Source organism: Microcebus murinus, chromosome 17 (genome assembly GCF_040939455.1).
Source record: "Microcebus murinus isolate Inina chromosome 17, M.murinus_Inina_mat1.0, whole genome shotgun sequence".
Lineage (NCBI taxonomy): Eukaryota > Metazoa > Chordata > Mammalia > Primates > Cheirogaleidae > Microcebus > Microcebus murinus.
Window position 1 is genome coordinate 15926688 of NC_134120.1, and position 22446 is coordinate 15949133.

The window sequence follows — 22446 nt, forward strand, 5'->3', positions numbered from 1 at the left end:
TCGTAACCGGCAGGTGCTGAGTAGGTGTGGGTGGGAATCAGATGCAGAGTATTTCTGGTCTTTCTCCTGGGGAATGATGCATGAAAACTGAAAAATCATTACCTTCCTCCTATACTCATCTTTTCTGTCTAGAGGTAGTCCTCATAATAGAATGAGAAGAGTACGTTTGTATATTCTCCTGAAAAGATCCCAACAACATACCGGGACACACACATCCCTACAATGCAGCTTCCTAAAGAGAATTACAGGTATATTTATTGGACTGGACGGTCCAAATTATCTGTTCCCTCTTGAAAATCTGGTATCTCATTTTCTCATGAGCAGTTTAACTTGTAAAATAAGCCTATCTGCAAAATTAACATGTCTGTTGATTAAAAAGCCTTTTTGCTCTGTATTAAATACGAGTTCTTTTTTGTCCAGAATGTCAACCTGCCTTATTGTGCAAGTTAGGCCTAAGTGTCATCACTGTCCCGATGGTACTGGAGCTCCTTGGACAGAAGGGCTCACGCCCAACGTGCGGACACTGGTGATGCCAGCACGTTTCGGGCTCCCGTCCTGATCCTGACGCTGTCCTATCTTCCTGAGGAGATTGCTGTGGGTATCAAATCACGGGATTATAAAGTTCTTGGAAAAGTAAAAGCGTTACATAAACATGAGATGGTACTAGTTCATTACCAGCAGCGTGCACGGGCAGCACTTAACACATGCTGTTAATGGTGGTATCTGTCATACAGAGAGCTCACTGACTTATAAGAATGCTTCAAGCTGAGCTACCAGAACAAGGTCCCTCTACCTAAAATATGTGGGCATGCAAGACCAACTTAGAATATTTTTAAAACTTGGGCAAAAGAGAAACTCTAGGTACCCAATAAAAAAGATGCAAAATTAGAGAAGAAAGTGGGTGATGGACCCAGACACACAGGTGCTTGGGCTTCTGTTTTAACCCTCTCATGAGGACACAGAACGTGGCCTTCTGTCTACATGACCGAGAAAGGACAGAGTATCCTGCCTAAAACCTAACATCTGAAAAGGGGACAAGAAAATTCTACCCACCGGCCCACGGAAGTTGCAAGAAAGCTTACCTTCTGTCCAGGACCATAAATGGAAGAAAAACAAAAAGAAACAGACCTGTAATAAATCCATACTCCAAGCCTCTACCGAAGTGGGTATGAAGTCCACAGTTACACTAATTAGGAAGCGCATCAATCCAAGGCAAGAAGTTAACAGTAAATACAGGCCAGGACTTAGAAAAGCCCCACAGGAAAAAAACAAATATGTGTGCGTGCTCACTCTCCCTCTTGCATGCACGCACACACTTACACAAATGATAAACTGAACTAGACAACATGCTATCATTAAGGAGGGTCTATAGACATAATGAGTGGGAGATTTAACATTCTTAGGCCCAGAGATAATAGAATAATCTGAAAGAGGGTATAAAATAAGTATTGAAAAAAATGCTAAAGAGATGAGAGAATTAAAAAAAGGGAAAGAACAGGACAGAATAACTGTAAGGACAGCACAGATTTTAAAAGACCAATTAGAACTTTGAGTAATTAAACATAGTCACGGAAATAATAAACACAATGAGCTGATAAAGAGACTATAAAAAGTTCAAGAAAGAATTGGAAGAGCTGAATAATAACTCACAATACAGTAATGAGAGAGAGAGAGAGAGAGAAAGAGAAAAAAGGAAAGAGACAAGGAAGACAGCATGAAAGTAAACCAAGTACCCAACAGGGGTTATAGAAACAGATAATCAGAGAAAAATGTGAAAAATGCAGTATATGATGAAATAACAGCTGAGAATTTATACAGAACAGAGGGAAGACACGATTTTCATATTAAAGAATCACGAGTCCAAAGCATTTGAATAAACAAAGAGAAATCCACACACAGATACATGATAGTGAAACTGCAGAACATCTAAGACACAGATAAAAATTCAAAAATCTCCAGAGAAAAGAGCAATCCTCCTACAGAGAAACAACAATCACACTGACAGCAAACTTCTCCTCGTCAGTTATGAAGGCCAGAAGACATGTAAGAATATCTCCAAGTACCGAAAGAAAGTTAACTGAGAATTCTATATCAGCTGAACTTCAAAGACTGAGAGACGTTGTCACCACTCTCAGATTCACTCTACGTGCTGCTGGGCAGGGGTCCCCCACCTGAGTAGGTGGCGGATCGCTGGGAGGAATTCTTAGAACAAAGATTGTTGTATTCGCCCCCAGAGTGGTGGATTCAGTAGGTCTGGGATAGGACCTGAAAACTTGTATTTCTTTCTTTCTTTTTTTTTTTTTTTGAGACAGAGTCTCGCTTTCTTGCCTAGGCTAGAGTGAGTGCCGTGGCGTCAGCCTAGCTCACAGCAACCTCAAACTCCTGGGCTCAAGCAATCCTCCTGCCTCAGCCTCCCGAGTAGCTGGGACTACAGGCACGAGCCACCATGCCCGGCTAATTTATATATATATATATATATTAGTCGGCCATAATTTCTTTCTATTTTTATAGTAGAGACGGGGTCTCACTCAGGCTAGTTTTGAACTCCTGACCTTGAGCAATCCGCCCGCCTCGGCCTCCCAGAGTGCTAGGATTATAAGCGTGAGCCACCGCGCCCAGCCGAAAACTTGTATTTCTAACAAGTTCTTATTAGATGACAGTGATACTGCTGGTCATCAGAACACACATGGAGAGTGTGTAGAAATAGTGCTATACTCCATTAAGAAAAAAACTTCACCTAGGGGGAAAAAAATAATCAATGGTGGGCAAAGAAATTTATTTACATATAGGTAAAATTAAATCAGCACTGACTACTGGGGAAAAAAGATAAACTATTAATGACTATTTGGAAAGTTTAAAGACAGGGTAGTTTTCAAATTCTGCCCAACAGTGACATGGAAAATGGGAGTGGGAAGAACAGCAATGAGGTTCCCTGTGGCCTGATGTTATGCTGGAGGAAGTGGAGAGTGATTAATTTTCACATGAAGTATGTTGGCCAAAAAATTTAAAGTGAGCGTTGAAAGAACAGGAAAGTACAACTGGCAAGCATGTAGAGAAAATAGAAGAAAATAAGGAGCACTCTATCAATCTAACAGAAGGCAAGAAAGGAGAAAAAACATCACAAGAGAGACAAAAGATACACTAGACAAATACTAATTAATGAAGAAAGAAAGCAAATGTAGTTGTATCCATCTCAGAGACTGACGGAGCAACAGTCGCCGTGGAGACTTGGACACAAGTCTCTTGATTAGATTGGATAGCCGGAGAAGACAATACTGAGAACATGGATAACTGGAACACAACTGGCTTGACCTCATGGACAGATAAAGAATTCTATCTCCAACCAAAGACACGACACACATTCTTTTAAAACACACGCAGAAGATTTACGAGAAATGACCAAGACTCCAAGAAAGTTTCAAATCTCTAATACTAAATAGTCTGTGGATAATATTCTGACCACAATGCAAAAAAATTAAAAATCAGTAAGAAATGATAGGCAAAAGCCCTCCCATACTCTCAGAAACTAAAAAAAAGCACATTTTAATTTATAAATTAAGGAGAAAAATCAAATGAAAATTGCCAAATATTTGGACATTTTGATAATAAAGGCCAAATGTCTACACTAAGTTGATAATTACTTAGCTATATGTACTCCTATTAAAAGCAATGTCACTAATAATAATAATAATAATAATAATAATAATAAAAGAGCAAACAAGGCTCTTTCATTAATAGAAAACAGAAAGAAATAGATATTTCCTGGGGGTAAATCTACCAGGATTTATGAGGCTGAACAATTTTAAGCAATAATTAACAAAAACTGGCAGTGTCTGAGCAAAGGTAGCTGATACATGACAAATATCTGGAAAGGCTTCGAAAGTCTTCTGCCATTTGAAAACAGCATGGTTTCTGGAATTTACCTTATTTCTAATGATGTAGAAGGGAAAATACTATTCTAACAACCAACTGTGACTGTGAATATATGTATCAAGAGGAAGCCATCATATTACAGTAAGGTAGTGTTTTTTACGGCTACATAAAGGAAAAAGTAGTTAACTGTTTTAAGCCAGTTATTACTGGGGACTTTGCCTAGGAAACCACACCAAAGTGGCTGAACAAATTCCCAAACAAATCCAGGAAGTAACAAAAGGAGTGTTAGTTATCAATGCCCATTTGCAATGTTAGTATTTTTTAAGTTTTCAAATGAATATATCTTAATTCAAAATATAATTTAAATGGAATCAGATTAAAGCCATGAAACAGGTGTTATACAACCAAGTTTATTTCCTTTTGCTCCTCTAGTTTTTCAAAAGAACCCCAAATCTGCAATCTTCTGCTACTCCCATTACATTTCCTATGATTCCAATTCACCTCCTCCCACTTGTGCAACCACTGACAGCAGATGCTGGCGTGCACGCCCTTCAGAACATGGGCTCAGCCTACAGACTCGTCCCCAGCTTTTACGATACCAAGTGTTGGCTGCTGCTACAGGACAGTGTGAGTCCCACTTCTTACGAACACAGCGTGCTGCAGTCTTTTGGGAGGTCACTACGCTGACATGTCAGAACTGACCCTTTCCCACCCAGCACACGTTAGGGGGACCATGAGAAAGTTCGTGGGTCAGCAGAGTGAGAGATGCTGAACTCTGCCAGCTCCCAAAGTGAGCTACAACCTCACCCAAACGTCTATAGATTTCTAAAGCTGGAAAAGATTTAAATTTATGAGCATGCATTTACTACCCTTGGCCTAACGAGATGACAAAACTCTACAAATATGGGGCTTGGTTTTGCTTCGTACAAAAAAGAAGGGAGGAAATTTTGATTATGCTTTTAATCTAGTCTTTTACAGCGGAGAAGGAAAAAAATGTTTAATTCTGCCATCATTCTCAAACCAGTTTCTTTTCCTTTGTAATGAAAGCCCTCCCCAAAGCCAAATGCAGCTGGACCTCACCTGGAAGCTTTGGTAAGGAGAAGATGGGAGTAAAGTTTAACTACTCAATAACACCAGTTGCTTGACATCAGTTACCAGTGATATACAAAGAAACGCACAGTTAGAGGCAACCAAAATCTCACACTAAAGAGTCAGAACTTGAGAATACTGACCGGACCAGTAATAGCTGGGTTCTGCAGTCTTGGATCTTCCCATTGAGTAATTTTGCTATCTGTAAATGTTAAAAAAAAATTAGCACATTAGTTCAAATCTACTCTATTTAAACAATGTTTTCGGAAGTAGTATTTCTGGATTTTTCAAAAGCTGTCCGTTATCCCCCCACCCCGAAAAGACAACTTAGTTACTTCAGAGTTAGAAGGTAACTATGGTCTAGTATGGCAAATCCCCCTTACACTGTTTAGTTAAAAACACTGAGTCAAAAATGCACAATTGAAGTTAAACCATCTATTCACACCATTTTTGGCAAGCAATCTGTCAAAAGTTTGATTATAAACTCCTGTTCTTTCAAAGATTTATAATTTGATTTTAGTTTTCATTTCACTGAAAAAAGGCATAAAAGTCTTAGTTCCCCAAAAGGCTAACACACACACACACACACACACACACACACACACACACGATTTTTTTCTCATTTCAAATACCTTATTTGCTTATACTATTGAAAAACTACTTTCAGTTAAGAATCCTAGTCTGAACAAATGAATAATCTATCACATGCATCACTAACACACACACAATAATCAAAGCAGCTAAAGGAATTCCAAAAAACCAGAATTAGACACAGCAGAGGAAAATTCCAGAGAACGGTTTCCCTTCAGCCAAGTTGGCAAGAGGTAGTTTTCTTTCTCCCAAATGAGTCACAATGTGAACAGGACTGTTCAATGCTACCCATACATTATTCTTTAAATGACTGAATGAAGCTGATGGTGAACACAAGGTCCTTTATAAGAGTCTAAACTTTCAAAACCACACAAGTTTCTACACAGTTACCATAAAGATCAATTTTGCAGCTAAGTATTGTCAATGCATGGTAGCCAGTTATCCATTCTCTTTAGAGTCTGAGTCTAAACTTGCTTTTCCTTTTTGAGCCATCCCATATTTCAAATAAAAGAAAAAGGAAGAAATAGAAGGATGAGAAACCCAGTCAATTTAGCCACTATTAAAAGGTATGGTAAGACTATTGGCAGGAGAGACTAAAACAGGGTTTTACAGAATAACTAGAATTGTATTTTCTTTTAATTTTGTATATAAGATACCTGTGGTCAATTACTCAACTGCTGGGCATACCTGGTCTTTAAGAAGAATGACATCATTCCTATGAGCATTACAGATTCAGTTCAAGATCCTCCTTTAACCCCCGCTACACCAGGCCTGAGACAGAAGCTATTCAATAGCTTCTGTCAATTCATTTGCTTTCAACCAAATGAATCAAGGAGTCTAAAAAAAAAGGTACGTACTGAGCACTCATTGCTTTTCAAATTAAATCTTTAAGATGATTGAGTATTGTTAATCTTGAAAATGTCTAACTTCTCAAGAAGAATTTATGAAGCAGAAAATAATTACATAACCTAACTATTTAAAAGACAAGGGCATTCTTATCTATAATTCAATGTGTAGTCACACATCCCAGCTATGTTGGGAAGACAGGATGACTAAACAACTTACAAGATGATTGCTTTCACAGTAAAATGGCCTAGGTAGACATTATAATAGCAAAATTAGATGCCAAATTTTGCTAGAAAACTGTTTAGAAAGTGAGGTTTCATTCAGACAGAAAGACAGTTCCTAAATATTATTTATCATTATTTATCACTTATCCATTTTGGAGTGTCAGCCTGATAAAGCCTGTTCAGAGACAGGCATTCTGCAGCTTTCAAAGACCAAATTTTGGCAGAAAGGCAAATGAATTGAACTGTTTCACTGATGTGTACCCCTCCATTGCTTTCCGTTGACTAAATCTTGACAAATTACGGAGAACTGTCAGAAAGGTAGCATTAACAGCTAATGAGGGTCTCATAAGCAGATCTTTTTCTTAAACAATTTTTGGTTGCCTAATGTATGCTATCTGTGTTTAAGAGACCGTTTCAGCGTGGTTGTGCAAAGGCAAAATAAACTTTAATCTCCAAGCAAATGGCCACAAACGTCACACTGGTGCAGCTCAGCTCCACCAGGCTCTGCTCAGGGTCTATAGCACATCATTCCACCCCCAGGAGCGGAGAGGAGCCTCCCGGGGGCTGTTCTGGGCAGAGGAATGAGGAAAACGTCTGAGAAGTGTGCTGGAGTAACTGGCAAACTGATGGGGGGCAGGGGGGGAGTCAGGAAGAACCCAGGTACCCAGAAAGTAGCTACCCCGTGAACAGGAGCCGGACCAGCCTGCGGCTGGGGCTGCTGCTCCTTCAGCAAATCCTCTCCACTTTATGACCAAAGACAGTGACAGCCTGAGGCCTTCCCCACTGACCCTCCATGAACCAGATTTCAAGTGACCACTTATCAAGCATCTACTATATATTATACTAGGTCTACGCACATCACTAGGGAAACAGATTTTTACTATTTCCAATGTACACTAGGATGGCTCTTGCAATCATGTTTTCCTGTTTTTTGGCTCCCTGTGGCATACCAAGAGCATTCACAACATTCTTTTCAGGTTGCGCGAAGCATCAGACCCCCAGCCAGAACACTGTCATGAGATGTTGTGTGAATAAGGTGTGTGTCACAGACCAAGGTTGTGTTGCTGGGAAAGACCTTGTTTTAGTAAACTGATCAGAGTTGTTCACACCCGTCTTTGAAAACCGAAACTGTAATGCACCAACAACTAAGAAAGAAACTGGGTTTTTTTGTTGTTGTTTTGAGTGAGAAAAAGGGGCATGACCTCTCTTCTCCCTTATTTTGGTGAATTCTAGAATTATAATGAAGGAGCACCTTAAGGGAAAAGTGGGGTATGTACATATATTGAAGCACTTATGGCAGCAATTTTATGCTCACTGTGCAATTCTGGGAAGTAGGCAAGTCAGTATTTTTCTAATTAAAGACAAAAGCTAAGCTTATGTACCTTGAAATATCTGATTTAAATGAAGGGTAACCCACCCCTCTAAATACACCCAGGACTTCTGACTTTTGGTTTAATTCTGAACTGCTGGCCCTCTTGCTTAATTCCATTTGTAATAACCCCTCAAACCCTGTGCCTGAAAGCGAAGTCCCATCTCCAATGCACTCTGCTCTTTGTGACATCTGGGAGAGGCACTGTGGCTGTGAGACAGTGACCAGTCCTGTACACAGGAGCATTCCTCGTGGCCAGACTTCTCAGCAAGTGGCTCATCAATGTAATTTTGTTTAGTGACAAAAACATGAAGCTGGGGAAAGCTGGCAAGGACTTTCTGTTTATGAACCAAATAAAAACAAAGACCAAAATTCTACCAAGTTTAAATCATGCATGCATGATTTAAACTGTACACTGATTTTAATATTCTTTTTCAGAAGTTTTAAGGAATATATAAACATGATTTTATGAAGAACATGTCACTTCAAAAAAGAAGGACCAAAAAAACAAAAAAAAAAAACCCCAAAACAACCCCATCCCCCCACCCCCCACCGGCTAAAAGCAAACCTTTATTAGTTTAACTTTTTAGTTGAGATGAGAAACCACACATTTATTCAAGGTGCTGGAGCAAATGTCTACAGCAAATACACTACAACTTCAAGAAAAGAACTACCTACGTATTAGTGTGGTGGGTGCAAGGAAACATGCCATGAATAGAAAATAAGGTCAGAGCGGACACCTTGCCACAGGACCTCTGTTCTACAAAACGTACGTGCTGCTTCACGCATTGTTCACACACACATTTTCGACTACATCATCACTTCTAATCTTATTTTCTATTACCAGAGTGTATTTATTAAAAGCGCAAAAGTCAAGGGATCATCAACCAAAAAATTTTTTTAATTAAAAAAAAAAAAAAAAGTTAATAGGTCACAAGATCAAATCGGGGGAAAGCTTGAGGGGCTACTTTCAGGCAAACGTGGGGTGAACGCACAGTACCGTAGGAGGGCACTGAGTCTCTGGTACCGTTCTCGCCACATACCACCTGGCTGCCTAGACGAGGAGTAGAACGACAGAGCTTTCACTGCCATATCTGAATTACCCTCCCCGCCCCGCACCTGCAATACCGACGTGTCCAGAAACAGGGCCTACTTACTGTGATCGATGTAAAACGTCCGGCCGTCCAAGTGGATTCTTTCTTCCCAACCGGGCTGGTATCCGGGGAAGGGAGAGGAGGAGAAAATACAAAAGTTAGCCAGCAGTTCCCAAACCAAAGGCAGAATTTAAAAACTGTAGGACACTTCTGTACTCCTCTCTCCTTGGGGTACATTTGCACATTGAGAATAAACTAAATTCAAACGTCTCAAGTTAACTTTTGAAGTTCACGGTAACTCTTCAAGTTAACTCAATGTCTAGCAACACGCTTCATCACATGTTTGACAGTCTCAGATGCACCCACTGTATGAAGAACAGGAAATGAGCTGCTATCTCAAAAGCTTCAAAGGGAAACTTCAACACACCATGCAACAGATGAGTCTGAGGTTGCACAGCTCAATTAAGTAAATATTGAATATTAAAGGAAGTGAGGAGGAGGGTTAATATAAAAGCATTGGACAATTACTTCACTCATGTTATCCAGGCAGCTGGACAATCTAATGCTGGTATTCCCTGCCATGAACTCTTGCTCTTCAAACTCAGGAACTAAATAGATTTGGATAATGTTTTCCAAGATAAGGCTGGTGTATGCCCTTGTTATCTGAACTAGCCCTATTTGCAACTGGAACCTCAGGAAACCAACAGATTCAGAAAAAATGCTTTCTTTCACTTTTCTGACCTCATTCTTTGGCATTTCCATGTGAACCCAGGAACCAAACAGATTTGGAAAGTTAAGGATATGTGTATAACTTCATGAATAATGACTGAAGCCTTGCTTTTTTAGCCTCAAATTTTGCCATAATATACCATATACCAGGCAACAGAAAGGTCTTTCTGCTGGGAAAAATTAAAATTCCCATTTAAAAATAGTCTTAGGAGTGTAACCCCTACTGGCTCCCCAACAGCTTTTTTTTAAATTGAGGATGGGCCATTTAGGAGGGTGCATGTGAAGGTTCTGCTCAAAATCCAATCTGAAGTACATAGCTCAACTTCTACTCAGGCCCCAAAGAGAACAAAGATCCGATTTATAAACAGTTCACCAACAGAGAGAAAAACTTAAAATATTTGCAGGTTAAATGATTTATAGAAACTTTCTATGTCTACTTGTGCCTTTGTCTTCCACACCGGTTTTATTATTTTTATATGGATGGAATTCACTGGTTGCTAAGTTGTAAAGTAAGTGAGCACAGCTGAAATTGACACCCGTAGAGAATGTCTCTTGCACACCCTAGTTACAGGTCTACCTTCCACTAGCAGCCGGCAATTCAGAAACCTCTTTCACAAGCACTAGGTACCAGGTGAACTATAACATAACGATTAGAATTCAGCTGAGCACCCCATTTTCTATTAAGAAACAGACCAGGGGACCCAAGAAGACTGGAGAAAGAGAAGGCCCACAGGGCCCCTCGATCAACATTGGGAGACAGAGGAATGGACATTTTCAGACTGTTCCATGTGCCTCCAGTGTACTCACAGGAAGAGGGCCAAGGTCATTGGGGTTTAAAGATGCCTTTGACCGCATATGGACTGGAAATTTCAGGCGCGGATCTTCCTGCAAGAAAAAGGTAGAAGGCAGTAGACATTAAGAGGGACTGTGTGCAGTGAACAGTTCCTTCCCTTGTGGAGCTGTGTGTTGCAAGGCAACCAGTGTGTGCATGGAACACGGGAAGGGTCCCATCTCTCTGCTTCATACAGGAAGCCTGGCTCACCGCCTCTCAAGACAGAACATACATACTCTTCCTCCGTGTGCTGGGTGAAGAGAGGACAGTAAGGATATTTAAATAAAAGGTTAACCATTTCCCTGAGACCTTGAGAAGATGCAAAGGGAGGAGAGTCCCAGAAATGATGCTATTATAGAAACCAGCAGCCAGAGACCAGACGCTACTCCACAGACAGGCAGTGGGGACAAGGGTTTGTAAATCTCCCGTGGATCCTGAGCTCCTGGAGAGACCCCCAGGCTGACACGTGAGGAAGAACCACTCTGTCAGCACCTGTGTTTCCTGCAACTTCCCCGCACTCCTTCCTAACTAAGCAGGGAACCTGAATCTGGCTTGTGAAGCCACGTGGCTACTCCACAGTCAGTCTGCTCCACCACGCGCAGTGACACGCACCCTGCTACAGATCTTGATGAAATTCTGCAGACTAGGTTCTCATGAATGTCTTAGTATTTAAAAGTTTACAAAAATATCTTTCTTAAGAGATATGCTTCGTAAGATACCACAGAGAACCAACAAAAGAGAAATACATGCTCTGACCTCTTGGGTCATGCTTTATGATTTACAAAGAACAGTCGGATGTGAGATCTGAAAACATCCCTTGTTAGGAGGCTGGGCACAAGACCTGCTTTGTTGGATGAGAAAACTGAGTTTCAGAGAACAAGAAGTTGCCCAGAGGTTATAACCCTGAGTGTGAGATCTGACTTTCATTTAAACAGACTCATTAAAATGCAGTGTGACTTGGAGAATCCACATCTTTAAACTCAAAATATTAGAAAACAAATGATAGAACTTAGAATAATGCATTGCCAATGAAATAAGCCTAAGATTGAAAAAAAATAAGACTTTAAGACATTTGATGTGAACTTCATTCAATTAAAGCCTTTGTGGCTGTCAAATTACTGAAAGATTTTCTGCTTCAACATCTTCCCAAGAACAGTGTAAGCCATAGGTAGTATCACCGAATCATTAACAGCGACAGATTTTAGAAACTGGCAAGAATCAAAAGAGATCACAAACAATAAAACTAACCTTTGCTTTCTGTTAGCTACACCAAACTTTCAATGGAAGAAATAAATCAAGTTAACAGTTTGTGATTAATACTGACCATGAACCTAATCTATTTTTTAAAAGGCAAAGTAAAGGTACAACATAAGTCTAGCATTTTGTAGCATATTAGAACACGTACAGTATAAACAAATATGCTAAGCAGATTTGGGATTTAGAAAGTCCAAGAATCTGATAATCTGGTAAACGTTTGTGATGAGTTAACTATGGACAGAGGAAAACCTTAAAGCACTGAACTTTGCAAATGCTACCCATTCAATGCTAACTCTGAGCTGGATCAGGTAATGGCACAACTACCAGGGGACCCTTGGGACTGCACCCAGCCAATGACCGGACCAGGTTTAGAGAAAGCCTGGGACCGCTCTTCGAAAGAAGCACCCAGGGCTTCTGAACTCTCCAAAAAAAGAAGGTGCAATTTTTAGAAAGTACCAGGGCATAGTGTGTGTGGGGGGTGGTATGGAGAATGAAGTAGAAAATAAACTCAACTTCACAGATCTGCTAAAATGGCCTTGCCTGAGAAGCTAGACTTCCTAGAATGTGAGGTCCAGTGGCACCTTATCATTTTATTATACCAACAATAATCAAAACAATGCCATTAGCTGCCATCAATCAAGCTCTGTGGGCTAAGGGTGGCGGTCACCACTGAATCCACCCTCCCCCGAACCACCTGAGCAGGTGGCATCTCCATGGCCGACCTGGCAGCTGAGTGGCAGCCAAGGTTCTGTATTAGTTTATTAGTTAGGGACGACAATGAGTTGGCTACTAACGAGGTCTCAGACAATGTGAATATAAACGAATGGAATACTTAAAATATGCTCGGCTGTTTGTTTCTCCCTTTCCTCAGCACAGCAAGGCAACTCTTTCGTGAGTAACTGCTTCCCTCAATCCAGTCGAAAGTATTTTCAAACAGAATGCACAGATCATTACCATTTTTAAAAAAGGCTTTCCTAACTTAAAATTATATACAATATGGGAATACTGGCTGGTTCAAAAACAACTGTACTTTTTTCCCCTTTAATTCATCCATCTGGGAAAAGACCACTATAGCCTAGGCAATCATGCCTAGGCTATAGTGAGTTTTATTGGTTTGAACTTGGACAGAAAACAAACCTGAAACTTAACTAGGGTGTAATCTATCTTGCTTCAAAAATAAGCCAGCGCTTCATCCTACAAAAGGCACAAATATACTAATACAGGTTGGGTAACCCTTATCTGAAATGCTTGGGACCAGAAGTGTTTCAGATTTTGGAATATTTGCATCATATTTGTTCAGCATTCTCAAACCGGAAATCTGCAATCTAAAATGTTCCAATGAGCACTGACTTTGAGTGTCACGTGGTGCTCAAACATGTTAGATTCTGGAGCATTCTGGATTTTTGAATGAGAGCTACCCAACCTGTACACGTGTGCTTTGAGCAGCCCCCTTAGCAGCAGCAGGGTGAGCTGCAGTCTCTCGTCAGCCACCTGGTGGCCTCCAGCATGTATTCACCGGAAAGCCTGACCCAGGTCGGGACAAAGCCAGCCAACATTTTCTGTCTTTTGGGCAGGGGGGCGGGAGGGGGGGGGAAGATGAGGTCAGGAGGCTTTATTCCAAATAGACTGCTGGCGTATAGTCTTCATTATCTGTGTGAAAGGCTGCGTTTTATAAATATGCCTCAAATGGAATCTTCCTCTCTCAACGTACACAGGGCACGTGGGCCTGAATCTTTTCATGCCTCTCCTTAGTGCAAGAATCGGCAGCAGCAGGCCAGCAGGGGCAGGAGTACTACTGTCATTGTTCTCAACCTGTCCTGCCAGTTTTTTTTCCTTTTTCTAGTATGATGCTCAACTCTAAGAATAGCTATGCTGTTCTTTCTCTCTTTTAAAAAAAACAAAGCAAACCCCCAAACCAACTCAAAACAGACTATTAGCTGAAATTTATCTTTACACTTCCTTCCATCCTTTGTCAAAATGAACAGGCGATTTACAGCCTGTCTTCCACAGCGAGAATTCTGTCCAGGCCTTTGTTTAGAAGAGGTCAGTGACACAGCTGTGCCAGCATGTCTGCGTTTAGTGAAGAAGGGCAGTAACTTGTGGAATTTCCAGTTGTTAACCTTAAGGCTTTCCTACAATGGCAGAACAAAACGTGGTTGTAACAAACTGAAATGTTACATTAGTAAATGAGTCGATAACAAGTATCTGGGTAAAAAGGGACAAATGGAACTGAAAACTGGGTTGCATTCAGCAAGGACGCAGGCAATAAATAAAGCTATTGCCATTAAAATAGCTGCCCAGCTGCAATTACACGGCAGTTGTGGTGTGAAAGGCTGTGAAAAGGTTAGGGGATTTGATTACTAAGCCAGTTCGAGTTACTAAAATCATAGCTTATGTTGGCAAGCCACAGTGGCTCCATACACTAATCCATCTGCTTTTATAATATTTGCCCCCTATTTCTGGAGCCCCAATTTCTGGCTGAGGATTTGGAATTACAGCAGTGCTATAGTTAACGGGAACGCTAGCAGAACAGCCACGGGCTCTATGGCAATGAGAAAAAAAAGATATAAAAATCAATCTGTTTTCCAAAGAGCTGCCTGTCACTTACTCTCAAAGTCTTGCCCACAAACCTGTAACCTTATCTTCAGACTAAAAGGTGAGTCAAACAAACCTACATGTCATTATATGCCTTGGAAGTATTAACAGTTATCAGTCTGTGAAATGAATGTCACCAGATCTAAATGATAAACTCTCTTGGCAGGCCATTCCTTTACTTCAAAATAGAAAGGGCTCTTGGAGTGGTTCTCAGGGGTGTCTGGAAACGTGTGAGGCTATCACTGTTGGGGTGGGGGGTGACGGTGGCTATCACTGTTGGGGTGGGGGGTGACAGTGGCTGTCGTCGTTCAGCGGCAGGAGCTGAGGTTGTTAAATGACCTTCAGGTGCAGGCACAGTCCTGCCCCAAATGCCAAGATGCCCTCAAGGAGACACAGTATCCCCTGATCCATAGATTTTAGAGGAAGCACCCTCTAGATCAATCTCAATGGACTGAATGAGTATCACACCATGGGCAGAGGGTAAAATGACAGTGCAGATCACCTTCGTCAAGGCCTTGTCCTTAACATGACACTGCTGCTCTATCAAATGGACACACTGGGTGTCATCACTAGAAGCAAGAACGTAAAGTGTCCATTCTTGATCCAGGACCAAAGAGCTAGGGCCAAAGATAATCCCCAAAATGCAGCCAGCATTCCAGTAATGTCAGGCAAAGATAGCAAGATAACAGAAGGACTAAGTTAAACCGAGTTAAATCTACCCAGACAATTACATGGGGATATAAGGAACAGGAAGAAAAACAAACTGTCTGCAGCATTAAAAATAGCCAGAAATTTAAGAGAAACAATTTCAGTTTAATTACAGATCTGGGGATGATATAGTAGAAAAATTCCAACTATATGCTAAATGGAAAAAGCCAGTACTGATCCAACTACCGAAATGAAGGACTGGCAGAGACATACAAAGATATGCATATTCACCTTTGGCACTTGGCCCAAGTTAATTCAACATACAGATTCTTTCTCGTGTATGACTCAGGAGCACATGAAAAAAGCAGCATGGTAAGAAAAATCAATTCTGACAAAATGTTCACAGAAAAGAGTTACCAGATTTACAAAGTCATTCAGTATATCTCCTAACCCACGATGAAATGAATGAATGTATAGAACAGAAATGTGCAACACCAATCCGACGTGAACAGCAAAAACTAAAGTGACAAATCCAATGAAGATGGGTAATGTCAATAAAAATGCAAAAAGAAACTGATGAAGAAAAAATTCTTTGACAAATGATTTTAATTCCTAATGAAATTATGTCATGAGATGTGTTTTTTTCTTTTCTTTTTCTCTTGTTACCAACTTTGCAATACATCCAGGAAGAGATGTGATGTAGTAAAATCAAAATCCTAGCAACATGGAGTGCTACCTTTATTTTCCAAATATGGCGAATGGTCTACCCTAGAGCTTGCCAGGAGTGCTACTAGCAAAGGCAGTTTGGTGCTACTAGCAAAGGCGACCTGGCACCAGTTCCAAAGACGGCTCTCAGCCCGTGCCTGCACCGCCGCTCCCACCAGCCCGCACCTGCAGAGTCGGGGCGCAGGCTCAGAGACCTTCTGGAGACACATCTGAGAGTGAATGAAATTCCTCCATAAGAGCGATGACTACTGAGCAAGGACATAAAGGAATGAACGCCAGACTTTGAGATGAAAATGGAGCCAAATAAAAGCAGCAGCCTTACCCAGGTTGTAGTCTTTGTGTTATGGTCAATGAAGAAGGGCCGGCCGTTTGGAGCTATCCTCATTTCCCAGCCGGGTGGCAAGAAGCTCTGTGTGACTTTGTGTTGTGGTTTGGGGGAGTTGTAAGGTGATGGCTGTGGGGACTGTGGATTGGAAAGGGTATCTTTCACAGCCCGGCGTACGGGTGAGTCCTTGGCACCCTAAGGAATAATAACGAGCATTAGAACTCTTCATCACGTGCTATTGCGATGTGTCAACATGTACCCGGCATTGTAGAATGCTCCTCTCTGGGGATGGACACAGGAGAAGCTCCTACAAAACCTGCTTCTGTCACTCATTTATGTTTAAGTCAATCTTTTTATTTTTTCTGTTGGTTAAACATACAACCATCTTAAGTACTTATAACCACCATTCTTTGGCAGCCACTCAGTACATGCCCAAATCACTATTCTGTATTTCAGCATTATGGATGGAGATTTTACAGAGATGGGAGTAAAACGTACCCCTGCTCTTAATGAGCTCACAATCTAACGAAGAATAGATTGGCAAGTTTTAGAGCACAAAAAGAGAAACCTACATCATGGACACAACCACCTGGAATCTCACAGTTGTTACCCGTGACATTTATATTAGAGTTTGGAAGAGATATCGTCCACTCCCCTCATACCAGCATCCTGACCCGGGGCGCAGAGACACCCACAGCTGTCACTAGACACAGGCAGGTTTAGGACTTCAAACGTTTACTCTCTGGCTTTTCTAACTCTTTGACATTTGTGATGTTAAAGGATGGCACTAAAACAACACAAACACGACAGAGAGCACAAGCGGATGCCCAGCATGATTTAGAGATGCAAATACGCATCGGAAACACGTATGCCCATACAATGAAAGACCCTGCAGTCGCAAGAAAACAAAAAATGATCAAAGCAACAGCTATGTTTGAAACTCAATATAAGCACTGAGTATTTGAAAGAGTTATTATGAGGTTCTAATGAGGTAATAGGCAATAAGGAGCAAAACACAACAAGAATGGTGAAAGTTCCAAGAAAAAGAGAGTGCCCACGTCCAGCACAAGTCACCACGGCCTCAGCCAAATGAGAATGAGAATCGGGTGAGAGTCCGGGAATGTTAACTGGGTGAGACAGAGAAGCATGTGGTCAGGCCGTACAAGAACACCCTCCACCACCAACACAACGACTGATCAGAGAGGAGGGTGGCTGCGAAAACGGAAGTCGAAGTTAAGAGAGAAGAAAGAATGAGAAGAAGTCACAGGACAGAAGTGACCCCAGGTAGACGGTGGGGCCTTCTCACCTCCAGTGGGGCAGATAAAGTTACTGTTGGCGAACTGAGGCTACGAGGCCGGCGGATCTGAGGCTCGATTAGATGGTTGTTACTGTTTGTGGCTGATCCCGATGCACCATCTTCTGCAAGCTATTTTGGAGGCAAAAACAAGTTAGCTTCATAGGAGGATCTCCCTGTGTGTGTGATTAGGAGTGTGAACCCAAACAACAACACAAACAGCAATAATCAGAGGTCTGGCCTATTTAAAGCGTGGAGGAAATAATTAAACATAATAATGGGGGGAAAGGATGGGGAAACACATTCAAGGGAAATAAAAAATGAATCACTAGCCCAACATAAAAACTAGCCTCAGATAAAAGGCAGGGCCTGGGGGAGAAGCTACACATTGTGATAGGCTCTTGCTTCGAAAATAGCTTTCATGTCACATACTCAGGGACAGACTGATTTGAGGACCAAATTCTGCCATCAGCAATTATCATTCTTAAAGTAATGCATTTTCTTTGTGAAAAAGCTTTTTCTTTAAACATGGGTCTTTGAGAACAGTTCATAAACACCAGGAACGGGAAGTACGGCAAGTACACTTTGGCTTCTAGAGCCTGCGATTTTAAGTGGTATGGCGGTCTTCGTACCTGCATGATAGGCCGAGTCCAAGTGGTGGTTCGATTGTTATGATTGACATAGTATGTGCGCCCCTTAGCATCTTTTCTTTCTTCCCAGCCTGAAGGTAGGCCCGGCGTGGTATGTACATAGGCCACTGATGGCTGTTTGTGCAAGAAATCATCATTATTTAATAACTTGCATTTGTTTTCTAATCAGTTTCATAAAGTAACGTACATCCAGATCATTATTTTTTTCTAGACAAAGTAAGTTAATTCAACTTGTACAGAAAACATTTCAGAGTGTCTGGAAAACAGCAATAGATTTCCAATAGCTTTAAATATACTGTGAGATGAACCCCACACTGTGGGTTCGAAATTCTTACAGAATTCAGTTCTAAGACCCTGCGGTCTTTAAACATAAAGGGTCATTGCTAAGGTGCTCGTAAGGGAAGAGAAAACATTATAATCCATTCTAGTTACTAAGTTTCACTGCCAAACTAGGTAGAGCTTAAAAGTATTTCAAACTGCCCAGTGTCACCATCTATAAGAGGGATGCTCTGAACGATTTTTTCTCAATGCCATTGGGGGGGGGGGGGCTCTCCTAGCTTAGTCCTAAATTTTCCCATCAGCTTAGGACCTTACACTATAGCTGTCAGGGCAAAAACTAAAAACCCAACACAGAGCCCCTTCTCTAGGAAGCTTGCAGTCACATGATGGCATAGAATCCTGAGGACCACTCAGATCATCTGCATGCCCCAGCTCAGGGAGTCCCCTGGCCACCTAAGGTAAGAATTCCGAAGGGGCCTTGCACCTGAGGCTAGGGTGACCCCAGCCCACTGACAGTGTCTCTCTGAAGGGTGGCCAGAGATCGGCAGTCTCTGTGTTTGAGACATGGCCAGTGTAGCGTGACTGTATTTGGACAGTACAAATTGGATCAAAAGAAGGATGCCTGAGACACTTTTGCCTGTAAGAAGCAGTCTGAGAAATGCAGCCTGGATGGAGAAATACTGGAATAGCAGGGAAATGTCAATGATTTGCAGAGGCATTGGGATCAATGTTAGAGATCAGGGCTGTCCCAGGAAGTTCTGGATACACAGGTGCTACATAAAAAAATCTCTATCTGGGCCGGGCGTGGTGGCTCACGCCTGTAATCCTAGCACTTTGGGAGGCCGAGGCGGGCGGATTGCTCAAGGTCAGGAGTTCGAAACCAGCCTGAGCGAGACCCCGTCTCTACCAAAAAATAGAAATAAATTAATTGACCAACTAAAAATATATATACAAAAAATTAGCCGGGCATGGTGGCGCATGCCTGTAGTCCCAGCTACTTGGGAGGCTGAGGCAGTAGGATCGCTGAGCCCCGGAGATTGAGGTTGCTGTGAGCCAGGCTGACGCCACGGCACTCACTCTAGCCTGGGCAACAAAGTGAGACTCTGTCTCAAAAAAAAAATAAAAAAAAAAAAAAAAAAAAAAAAAATCTCTATCTGGGAGAGAGTGTTCCATGTGGGGAGGGGCTCGGAAACAATACCCCAATCACAACTGCACTGAGACTCCTGGGAGAATGTGAAAGAAACAGGAGCCCAAACATTAGGAATAACCTATTATGTGAGGTTATTTTGGGGTACTCCCTTCCCTAATTAGGATCTTCTCCTGACCCTCTAGCTATTTTAGCAGGTGTTGTTTTGACATTAGGCTGAGGACATACATTTCCCCTTAACCCAGCCTCTTCCTGTACTTATGGTATCTCTTCTGTTCACTACCAACAACGTGCCTTAGTGAAAAAGGCCATTCAGCGGACCTTAAGACCTTGAATTAGAGAAAGCACCAGGTGATCTGGGGACGCCACCTAGAGAGATCTGATATTCTACTTCATCAGCTTAACAGCACATTTCAGAGAAAAATTAATTTCATAATCAATCATGAGGCAGCTGATTTTAGATTATTTGTAATTAAACTTCCTGCTAAAAATGGGGCAACCATTTTGTTGGCATTTTTCCAGATAATATCCTAAAGGCTCCATAAAGATAATTTCAAGACCCTGACCATACAAGCCTTCTGGACCCAGGTGTGGAGATTCAACAAGAGCAGAAGAAACAGCAACGCACAGACTGAATCCCTTCCTGAGAGCTAAAGGCAGATAAATTAGAGTACAGCCCCAATGAAGCCCTTTCCTCATGTCCCTGCTCTAGCTGTGATACCAACACAAAAGAGCCATCTCTAGGCTACTTTGATCTGGACACTTAAAAAATCTACTCCGCTAAACTAAATTAGTAACTCAAGTTATAACCTCAGTTAGTTGTCAATTAATACTTTTGGCAAACTATGTGCTATCACGTTTTGATCTACTATTGTTTATGCAACTGGCTAAAAATGTTTTGGTCAAATGGAATACTAAATGGATTGTGTTACTTTTTCCCCCTCCCTGTTGAGCTATTTTTTGGGAGAGGCAATTAGATACGACTTCAGAAAACTCAGTTCTAGCATTCCCTGGAAGGATGTTTATGTGGCAGATTGATAGCTTGGATGTGTCATAGATAATCTCAGAATTGAATTCTAAAGCTGTTATCAATTCCAGCAACCAGGTTACTTTCACAGATCCACAGTTAACAGGACTAATCAGTTTATGAAAAATTAGGAGTGTAGTAGAGAACACTGGATTTGATTAAAATATTTATTCTCCCTTTTACTGAGAATTGAACTAGCAACCTGCAATTTAGTTGCATTTATGTGTGATGGTGTTCTCAAAATGTTTTTTTCTAACAGTGTTCTCTCCAAAGGAGCATGTAGAACAACCTGTGCTAGCGATTCCATTCATGACTCAAAACCTCACCTCCCACTCCACACGGCTAGTGAGGAGGGCAGGACACAGCTTCTAGAGACAGACCACGGCAGGGGCTGGCCTTGTGGCCAAAATCAGACTTCTGCTCTGTGCAAATGTGCAAGTTCCATGTTACCTCCAGAACTAAGTTAAAAATTGCTAGTTAGCTTAACATTTCATAGCTTTCCATCTATAGACTGAAAATACTGTTTCATGATGACCAGAGCTTCAGAGTGGCTGCATTACTTCTGTTAAAATAAAGAACTCGATACTAAACTGTCGACGTTTCAAAATGCTTTTATAAATAGCCACTGTGACACTGACCATCACAGATTCTCCAAGACTCGCCATACTGGTGCCTCTGGACGTTTTAGAACATACACAGTGAAGACTGAGAGGGACTGTGCTGTCCCCTCTCTCCTCTGTCTCCCAGAGAGGGCCCTGGCTCAGCCTGCTGGGAAGTGACAGCCGTGTACATTTATTTGCCATAAATCAAAGGACTGTGGTTTCTCAGGTGAGGATCAGGGCCTGTTCATCATATTAATACTATGCAAAAGAAGGCACTATCACTGTCACGGAAAGATAGGTATGCCAGGATGGCCACCCAACAGTGCAGAGAGCCGGAGTGGGGGTGGGCTGGAGGCTGGGGGTGGCTGAATGCCCTTCAATATGGAAAAATTATATAAATTGTGGTGCATTCACATTACTGAACATTATGTAGTTATTCATATGTCCCCGAAGAATGGCCATAAATAAAAAAAAATCAAGTTGCTGAATAATTGTGCATGACATCCAAATTTTCTAAAATAAAAGAAATCGGCACAATGTGTGCACATGTGTACACATGTATGCTTGTGAGAGCACAGTGGGGGAGATGATACACCCCAGGGTAGTTCCAGCAGGCGGGGATATAGAGAGGAAAGGGAGAGGGTGTCAAAGAAGGAAAAGCAGTATTAAGAGAGAGCTGGAAGAGAGAAGGTCAAAGGCATTCATGATGAAGGATATGGAAGAGAAACATTCAGGACACAGCAGAAGAGAAATAGATGTGATCCTTTCAAACTTATCTAGGTACAGAGAAACTAATTCATAAGAGTAGGAGCTCCTGTGGCCAAGTCTTGACAAATCAAAAAAGAAAGCAAACCCACATTTTAACTCACTGATGGGGAGGGGAGAGTATAAGCAAGAAGGCAAGAAAAGTGTGGTCTTAAGAGTCACATGGGATCTCTTTCAGGATAGAGCACTCGGCCCTGCCAGGTAACTCTGACCATAGAGCCTGGCACTACAATAATTGATTTATCCTTCCATTTACTACATCAGATATCACAACACTCCAAAGCTGAAAGAAGGTTGCAAGGCCAATAAAAATGCAAAAATAGGTGATACAGAGAGGATATTCATCAGCACTGAATTCTGCTGAAATTCTTTCATGAAATGATCTTGCCTACCTTGCAGCTCTGTTGCTCCCATAGAAATTACTTATGCACAGTAGGAAATATGCTAGTTCATTTAGAGCCCCTTGAATTTTTCTGGAGGCTGG

The 22446-nt window shown here is 41.6% G+C and overlaps 1 protein-coding gene across 5 annotated transcripts in view; it reads right to left on the minus strand.

Annotated features, from left to right (window-relative positions):
* The window catches only part of NEDD4L (NEDD4 like E3 ubiquitin protein ligase), a 327232-nt gene that overhangs the window by 36719 nt on the left and 268067 nt on the right, over positions 1-22446 (minus strand). For all 5 annotated transcript variants that reach the window (XM_020282099.2, XM_020282100.2, XM_075993837.1 and 2 more), the window contains 6 exons: positions 18125-18256; positions 17505-17624; positions 16196-16393; positions 10623-10700; positions 9150-9204; positions 5106-5164 (listed from right to left, as the gene is read on the minus strand). In XM_020282099.2, coding sequence (XP_020137688.2) covers positions 5106-5164; positions 9150-9204; positions 10623-10700; positions 16196-16393; positions 17505-17624; positions 18125-18256 — 642 coding nt within the window. The remainder of the gene's footprint in view (positions 1-5105; positions 5165-9149; positions 9205-10622; positions 10701-16195; positions 16394-17504; positions 17625-18124; positions 18257-22446) is intronic.